This window comes from Taurulus bubalis, assembly GCF_910589615.1.
Source record: "Taurulus bubalis genome assembly, chromosome: 11".
In the NCBI taxonomy this organism is placed as follows: domain Eukaryota; kingdom Metazoa; phylum Chordata; class Actinopteri; order Perciformes; family Cottidae; genus Taurulus; species Taurulus bubalis.
In genome coordinates this window covers 9,000,478-9,009,656 of record NC_136599.1, presented here as the reverse complement: position 1 = coordinate 9,009,656, position 9,179 = coordinate 9,000,478, and the positions used below count along the sequence as shown (strand labels likewise).

The 9,179-nt window shown below is 44.0% G+C and overlaps 1 protein-coding gene across 1 annotated transcript; it reads left to right on the top strand.

Annotated features, from left to right (window-relative positions):
- Positions 1-5,879: 5,879 nt before the first annotated feature.
- zbtb39 (zinc finger and BTB domain containing 39) lies at positions 5,880-9,179 on the top strand (the record flags this gene model as incomplete). The annotated part of the gene is made up of 3 exons (XM_079226517.1): positions 5,880-7,118; positions 7,248-7,607; positions 8,220-9,179. The coding sequence occupies 3 exons, from the start codon at positions 5,880-5,882 to the stop codon at positions 9,177-9,179; spliced, it is 2,559 nt and encodes an 852-aa protein (XP_079082643.1).

Genomic DNA, 9,179 nt, shown 5'->3' with positions numbered 1-9,179 from the left:
ATCTGACCTGCATAAAAAAAAAGCATTTATTCTCTGCTCCGCTTTACTTCAAATTGACTAAATGTCTCTCTTATGTAGTACAATATCATATGAGAACATAACATCAGAGTAAGTGCTGACTGAATGCAAATACTTACAAAACATACTTAGCATATAATAACAACACAAATATCATAAATGAAAATAAACTTCAACTGAGCCAATATTTGAGTGAGCGCTACATCTTACACATTAAACATGAATCCTACAAAATGTACTTTCTCACCACTTGAGCAAACACAATAATTTTGACAAATCACTTAATTGTCTCATGAGGAGATTAATACATGCACATGAAAAGAAAGCCACATTTGTGTTTTTTTCTCTTTTAGTAATGTGGGAATAATTTATTGACTTAAATGTTGATAATCTTTTTTACAACATTAGTTTTTTGTTGCCATGGATGTATTGTAAGAAATAGCATCTTGGATAGAGGCACTAATGCTAAATTAGTTCTGCGTATAATGTGCATGTGAGGCCAACACTAAAGAAAGTACAAACCATTAGCTCTGCGTATCATGTGCATGTTAGGCCAACACGGAAGAAAGTAAAAAAACATTTGTCACAGTGGACGGTAAAATAACCCAACAGAAGATAAATAATGGTGATATAGCAGAGAGTAATAGATATCAGTAGAAACAGTAGCAGGGAACTTACAACTAAGCTCAGAGGAAAATAAGTTGCTCCATGGACCAGCTCGGCTTACATGTAGTCTGTTTGATTTTGCAGTAAATTCATTTCATATTGAACTCCGCTGAACAACCAGTGTGATAGGGGACCTGAAGACATATTACATCATGATTATGACTCATAATGAGGATTTGGAGGGTAACAATTGAGTCCCTGGCTGACCACTAGTGTCAGTAATCCTCTCCGATGCACTCCTATATTTCCAGAGAGCGCTGATGAAATATTGAGTGGATTTTGAATTGAATTGGTTTATATTTTTTTACTAATGAAAGGTGCTTATGGAATAGTTATGGCTCAGTAGAACAAGCACATAGCACTGCTGATAATTATAGTATGAATGTTTATAAAGCTGATATAAAAGAAAAGTGTAACAATACAATTCAATCATTACACGTTTGTTTTGGGGCGACTGTAGCTCAGGGGGATGAGTGGTCGTCCCGAAACCGCAAGGCACCCGGTTTGATCCCCAGTCCCCCCACAGCTCACATGTCGAAGTGTCCCTGAGCAAGACACCCAACCCCCAGCTGCTCCCTGGGTGCCTCAAAGGGCTGCCCACTGCTCCCCAATCAGGGATGGGTCAAATGCAGAGAAGAATTTCCCCAAGGGGATTAATAAAGTGCATGTTTCTGTTTTCTTTTTTCTTAATGATTCCTCTCATATTTCATTTCTACTATCTGGTTTAAATTCACTATACCTCATCATTATTGTCACCAGTTTCTCATCTCCATAACTTGCTTATGTTTCCATACAGGTGCGTACATTTTCCCTCCAATGTGTTTTGATAGATAACAACTTTTGCATGGAAAGACCTCTTTTAGACCTTGGTTAGTGCAGATGCAATGGTAATAAATGAGACCAGTGGCCCAGCTGAGAGGTTTCTCCCATTAATAATATGGCAAGAGAATAATATTAAATCCACACTTCAAACATAAAATGCAATGCCATATTCACAAACCTCTCTAAAAAAATGTGCTCACACACAACAAAACGATCAAAATGGAACAGAGGAGCTAACGTAATTTAGCTTACTGACACCTCTGAAGTGCAACCATAGCAACTAATTGGTTAACTAATTAAGATGAATCCAGCATTTCTGGAAGCTTCCTGCTGCTTCAAGAAAACGGTTTCTAATATGTCAACTGCTCAACTTCATTAAGTGCTTTGATTAACCCGCTAGCTAGCTGCTACTGTTACTTAACTTTAACAAAGTTCAACGTTTTTACACAGAGCGACTACTTCTGGCTCCACGAGGCGTCAGTCTCCTGACGTCATGACATCGCGGCTCGTGCTCACAAACTGCACTGCGACGAAACTCCGGTTAATTTGAGTTCGGGGTGAGTTAAATATTTGACGAAGTTTTTACAACTGTAGTATCTAATGATTGAAATAAAAGAATAATGTTAAAAGTTAAATTGTTAATGACTATTTAGATTGTACCCTGTTTTGTTCAGCTGGGTTATGATACTTTATAAATCAATTTCTAGTGTGGAAGGGAAATGTATCTCAAATCTAAAAATAACAACCTCCACCATAATTAACTACAACAGGGCGTTTTAATGATAAATAATAGATTATATTAATATTAATACTTTACTGCGGAAGTAGCCTATACTTTCTCTTTTGATACCTTAAGTACATTTTGCTGATGATACTTATGTACTTTTACTCAAGTAGGATTTTGAATGCAGGTCTTGCAATATAGTTTGTTTTTTTGCTGTAATATATAGCCTATTTTTTCTACTCATGGCTGAAGTCTTGCATTCTTAACTTAAGTGGCATTTTCACTTAAATAAAAGTACAGAAGTATCATCAGCAAAATGTGCCTAACGTATCAAAAGTACCCATTATTAATGGGTCCTTTATTATACTATAGCATATTTGATTATGTTTTTTTTTCATTAGCAAATACATGCAAGATTATTTTAATGTTGTGGCTCCTCAACGTGGAGCACATTTTTGATACTGTGAATACTGCTATCCAGGTTAAAATAAAGTGTTATATTATTTACTTGTTTTACGTGACGTTTCTCACTCATAAAGTGAATATATCACACTTCCCTCTTAAACGTAGTGTAGAAGTAGTACAATGTCATATCTTATGGAAATACTCAAATAAAGCACAAGTATATACAAATTGTACTTCTTCACAGTACTAAAGTACTCCTTGATTTCCTATTCACTCTATCTACACTTGAACGCCTCTCGGTGCAGTGCGTCGTCCAGACTGTAGGGAGCGCCTGCAATGAGCTTTTGTTGACATACGTCACAAACATGCGACGGACGATCAGAGGGGTTGTAAATTATATCCGTGGACGACCACCAGAATCCCTCTGCAAACATAGTGAAAAGAGAGGAGTCTTCCCCGCCTCGACACATCTTTTAAATGGGTAAGTCATAATGAAACCAACGGGACGGCTGGACTGAAAAGAGGATTTGCTTTTTCTAACGAATGAATTGTAAGAATCTGTCTGGCTGAGCGTTTAGAGAACAGAGTGGCTACATTGTGTCTATAACGGTGGCTACGCTTCGTTAGCTTCTTGTTGGAAGGAACAGGCTTTGAAATGGAAACTCAAGAGGATAAAACGCGTAAAAACAAATGGACACGACAGGTCCTTGAAACACGTATTGGTTGTCTTAGTGTGAGGGAGGTTACATTTATTTATATCCCACTGATGGTCGTTATTATTTGACTTTAATAATTAATAAGTATTCTTGTTATATACGTGTTTGATGGATATTATATGTTAAACGATGATACAATTAATATTTTGCGCAGGAGCCTATTTCCTTCGTGTTTTTATTAATTAAACTATGTAAATTTAGATTATTGATTTGCAGTGGACGATGTGTTATTAGTGTATTATGATGGGTAGTGTGAATGAGTATGTCTACATTAGTCCCCATGTAAACTAAACTATATGTATCCCAGAAATAATTGCTGCTGCGATGCAAAAGCAATGGGGAGCTTAATAAACAAATACTTGGGTATTTTCACTTGTTTTGAGGAATACGTTTACACCTACTTAAATGGATTTGCAATAACATGTAGGTTGACTTTTACTCCGTTATTGGCTGCACACACGTCTCACTACTTTTACTGATGCATTTAGTTATTCATATTTTTTGACTCCCAGGAAGCCTGTGCAAAGATTTGTGAACCGGAGTGATGCAATGCACGTTCTTCATCTTAGTGAGGACGTTGGTCCTATGTCTTGCTGAGACATGGGATCTTTTGATATATTTTGAGATGATTCTGGCTGCTTTTGTAAATGTGGATGTTAAGATGTAGGTCTGCGTCCATGACTGCACCAATATTTCTGACTTGGTTAGTGATCTTTAATGTTATTGATTGGAGTTGAGTAACTGGAGATTCTTAAAAAAGTCAAAACATCATAGTTTCTGATATTCAAGATAAAAACAAATCTTTGTTTGTTTGTTTTTCATGCACTTATCAATTCTGAAATGTTGGGCTATTTTGCTTACATTACATGTCTTCTTCATTGTATGGCATTTTACAATGAATGTCTTTTTTTTAAGGGCAATTTCACACAAATACTTTATCTCAGATGTTGAGCCAGACATGTCCTCTTACAGTATACACCTTTCCATTTTCATTCCTATCTATAATCTGAAGGTTTTCACAAAGGTCATCCATTGTCTGATTTATATTTTCTTTCTAAAAACCACTTCCAAGACAATTTCCGCAACGTCCAATACCTATTGGCTTGCACGTTAGGTGGCGGTAGCACACGTTGTGTGTCTGTGATCCGCATTTTAACCCAGACGAAGTACGTGTTCACCCAGCTTCCCATTAGAGGGCTGCGGCGGGGACCAAGCGCGAGCATGACGCTCCGAGCCAGTAAAGCCGTACAGGCTCCGGCACCGGTAAATACATGCACACTCAATGAGACGTGGTTGGAGAGCGACTGATTACGCGATTGGCTGAAACTATGCGGCGATTGGTGCGCGACGCGTGCAGAACTTTGTCATAACATATTCAAACTGGGGACAATGGGTCGTAAAATACGCGATTCTCGCATGGATTGTGCCCTTTGCTCGCCCTTTTTTTTATTTTTTTAAACGAAATACAGATGTTTTTTCTACTGCGAGTATGTGTGAAAGAAATCTCATACTTCTTAAGCCAATTGCACTATTTTCTTTTTGGATCACCTGGTAAATGCTACGTCACAAACCTGCGAACGGGGCCGTTTGTCTGAGTTCATGAAAAGTTTTCAGAGATATGAGGTTCTTACCGGACAGCGACAGGAGTTGTGGGCAAAACCACGAACATCTAACGTCACACCAGTAAAATGCAACACACTCTTTCATGCTGCAGTCATATTAATCCAAAAACATCATGTATGGTAGTGAAACACTGACGGGGAACATTTGAATCCACAGTGAGTACTACTTTTACTAGCTTAGTTTGATGGTAATACTTGCATACTTGTTCTTAAGCCATGGTTTTGAATGTTTTTACTACTAGTGGAGTATTATTAGTACCTGATTCAAAGGACTTGGCCCAGCCGAGTACTTTTAGGATCTGAATACTTCCTCAATCTCTGCAAAACTGTGATTTTGTTCAATCTTTTTTTTTTTTTTTTTTAAATTCCTTTTCATGCTCTCTGTCACAATTATCTTCGGCCTGGACTCGTTGTTATAGTCTTAGTAGGAGAATGCTTTGTATTGCCTCGTATTTTTTTTTATACAAGGAATTTTTCTTTGTCTGTACTTTGCACACTCAGGGAGAAAGAAACCAACACATAGAATAATGTAAATGGTGAGCATAACGTTGTACAATGTTCTACCCAGACTCTTTGCACTTATATAAAAGGAATTGAGAAAGTCTTACGCAGACATTTTTGTAATTCTAGGTCAAAGGTTGTAATGACTGGGTTGTCAAGTTGTATCTGTATTCCCATTTTTAGAAATATAAAAAAAAAGTCTTAAGCCATTACATTTGTAACCACATAGACAATAAAACACAATCAGTGAATAATGAAAGTTAGTCGCAGCCCTAGTGGCAGTCAACTGAACATGCATTCTTCAGCCATGGCTGCACATTCACGTCTAAAGAAATGTATGAAAGCTCTGACTCCTCTTCTCTGCTCTTGCAGTTGGATAGTAGCGCACCAGGAGCTGCAGCAGGCATGAGGATCCAGCTGCAGGGTCCCGGCCACGCTGCCAGCCTTCTCGCTCAGCTCAACGGCTGCCGCCAGTCACGGCAATACTGTGATGTGTTCCTGCAAGTCGGCAACCGCACGTTTGCGGCGCACCGCGCGGTGCTGGCCTGCGCCGGGACGTACTTCCGTAACCTGTTTGCCCGGGCTCCATCCTCGTCCACAGCAGCCTTCTCTTTGGAGTTCATCTCCCCGGCCAACTTTGACAAGCTGCTGACGTTCGTCTACACGGGGGAGATTTTGACTGATCTCATAGACGTCGGGGTGCTTTATGAGCTAGCCGAGAGGCTGGGCGTGAGTGAACTGGTGAGGGCCTGTCACGCCACATTCCCCGACCTGCAGGCCTCAGTGTCTGCAAACTGTAAACCAGGTAGTCCCGGAGACCTCACCCTTAACTCTAGCATGGTTGCTGCTGTGTCCACAGGGGCTGCCGTTAGTGCAGCTTCTGCCTCGTCCGTGTGCTCCTCTGCCGCCTCTTGCTCGTCTCTGTCTTCGTCTGCCGCCCCGACCCCGGCCGCCGCTCCCTCGCCTCTCTTCCAAACCAGGGTGGCCGGGGCCGGCCATGAAGCTCACATCGGGACTCTGTCTCTGGACCTCAAGGAAGAAGACACGCATTCTCATATCGGCTACGGGCAGATGGCAGCGGTTCAACAACAACCGGGGGGGCACGGTCTTTTAACCAGCAGCCATTCCAGTCAGTGTGATGGCGTGCTGCCTCCGGGGCCTGTTCTCCAGATGAAGGTCGAGCCAGGGCTGGAGGAAGAGGACGTTATCTGTGAGGACAGAGATGGACGAATGGTTTCCCAATGCGCAGTAAGTTCTTTGCCTCAGAGCAGCGACGCTGCACTGTCAGACTCCGGCTCCTTCCCCGACTCCTCGGCTCAGCTCGGAGCCGAGGCCTGCGCCCCGACGTCTTCCTCTGGGGAGCCTCTAGGCAGCCTGCAGGTGGTGTCAGTGGAGGGCGGCATGGTGGACAGCAGGCTGGTGTTTGGAAAGGTGGAGGACGGAGAGACTGAGGAGGGGGAGAGAGATGCTCTGAAAGGAAACGGAGCCATGGAGGGAACGGAAGAGGAGCAGTGGAGACAGCTGGCAGGTGAGATCATCGAGCTGAGCGACGATGAGAACTTCATGGAGGAGGGAGACGAGGAGGACGATGAAGACGAGCTTGTGTATGTGGAGAACGGAGATGGAGGGAACTCAAGCAGCCAGGTAATGTTTGAATTTTGAATATTTCAGGTGACATAATAATAATTCAAACTTGTATAGCGCTTTACTAGATACTCAAAGACGCTTTGACATAAGTCCACACAGCAGAATTAATGCTTCTCCCCCCCCCAGGTGACGGGGAACATGCTGCCGTGTAAAGCCTGCGCGGTGCTTCTCCCGGCAGACCCGGACGCCATCGGGAGACACGCCGAGACCCACCTGACGGAGCTGGGCCTCTGCAGACTGTGCGGGGCCTCGTTCCCGGACCGCGACGCCGGTGTCGCCCACGTTCTCTCCCACGTCGGGGTGCAGCTCTTCACCTGCGACATGTGTCACTTGCAGTTCTGCAGCCAAAACAAACTGCTGCGTCACCACCGGCAGACCGCCTCCAGTTACACGATACCACAGGTGGCGCTGACCAACAGCAGCCAGAGCCTCGACCCCGAGCTGCAGTGTGCCGTGTGCGCCAAGACCCTCAACAAGGACTTCCCGGTTAGTGGACATTTTAGATGTGTTTTATTTGGTGGAGGGCATGCCGGTTTCTATCAGCAAAAAAAAACCCACAAATTAATCAACAACACATTTTTATAGTTTAATCATGAAAGTAATTTTTCAAGCAAAAACACAACAAATCCCTTTGTTTCAGATCTGCTATTGTGATAATGTTCTGCTTTTCTTTGTCTTATGGGTTAGCTAATTGTATCTTTTGTTTTTTCGACTGTTATTTTAAGGCTACTTGGACTTTCGTAAATTGTTACAGGAATTTTCACAATTAATTGGAACAATTATTGGCAGATTAAACGATGATTTGAATTGTAGGTTGCAACCCTTATATGGTGTGTTTATATACGGTATAGGCGACTCATTCAGGAAAATTTGTGTTTTTAGCCTTCAGGTGTTTTGTAACTCTTGGAATAATAAGTCGGTAGCTAGAGTGAAACCCAGTGTGTTGAGGCGTCTGTTGTTCGAATAGTTGGTACCAGGAAACCGCTTTCATGAACAGACATCTGACATGGAGAGAAAGTAAAAACATGGACTTACAACCACTTGCTTCACTGTCATGAGAACTCACATTTATTCACATGTTTCTTACCTCCTCCACAGACGGTCAAAGACCACCTGCTGAGCCACGTGTGTCCCCAGAGCCTGAGCTGCGGCGTGTGTCACCTCCCCCAGCTCTCGCTGTGCTCCCTGCTGTGGCACGCCCTCGCCCACCTCTCGCTGCCCGTCTTCACCTGCCCGCACTGTGCCCGCTGCTTCGTAGAGCGCTCCATGCTGGACCGACATATGACTACGCACGCCGAGGAGGCGGCAGCGAAGGAGAAGGAGCAGTTAGCGCTGAGGGCTTACCGAGGCGGGGGAGGCGGGATGGCGGGAGTGGAGGAGTTGCATTGCTTCCTGTGTCCGCAGACTTTCCGCTCGGCCTCTGCCTTTCAGTACCACCTTAGCCTGCACACCACCGAGTCCCCGGGGAGTGCTGGAGGGGTCAGGGCCCAAGGCTGGTTGGGCAAACGTAAAGCTGAGCAGACTCTGGAGTGCCTTCCGTCTTCCTCCTCTCAACGGGAGGTCGGCAGCCTCGTTAAGATGAGCAACATGGGTTTGGGGCTGGGCATGAGCTTCAGCGTACCAGATAAGTTTTTTCAAGGGGCTTTACATAGCCTGCCCACTGGGGTCCTGACCAACGGGAACTCGGGCCAGGATGGGGGAGTCGGGGCAGCGGGCGTCCGCGGGAAATGGTACCGGTGTCGCTACTGCGGTAAATGCTTTGCCCACTCAGGGGAGTTCACCTACCACCTCCGCATCCACACCGGGGAGAAACCCTACCAGTGCAAAGTCTGTCTGCGCTTCTTCAGAGGGCGCTCCACCATGATCTGCCACCTGAAGACACACGCCGGAGCGCTCATGTACCGCTGCACGGTCTGTGGCCTTTTCTTCTCCACGCTGAAAATGGTGTCGTCGCACATGGAGCTCCACACAGACCACCTGCCCCCGGACTTCAACATCGAGCAGACCTTCATGTACAATGATCACTCTAAAGAACCGCTGCCCAATGTGGACGTCTGA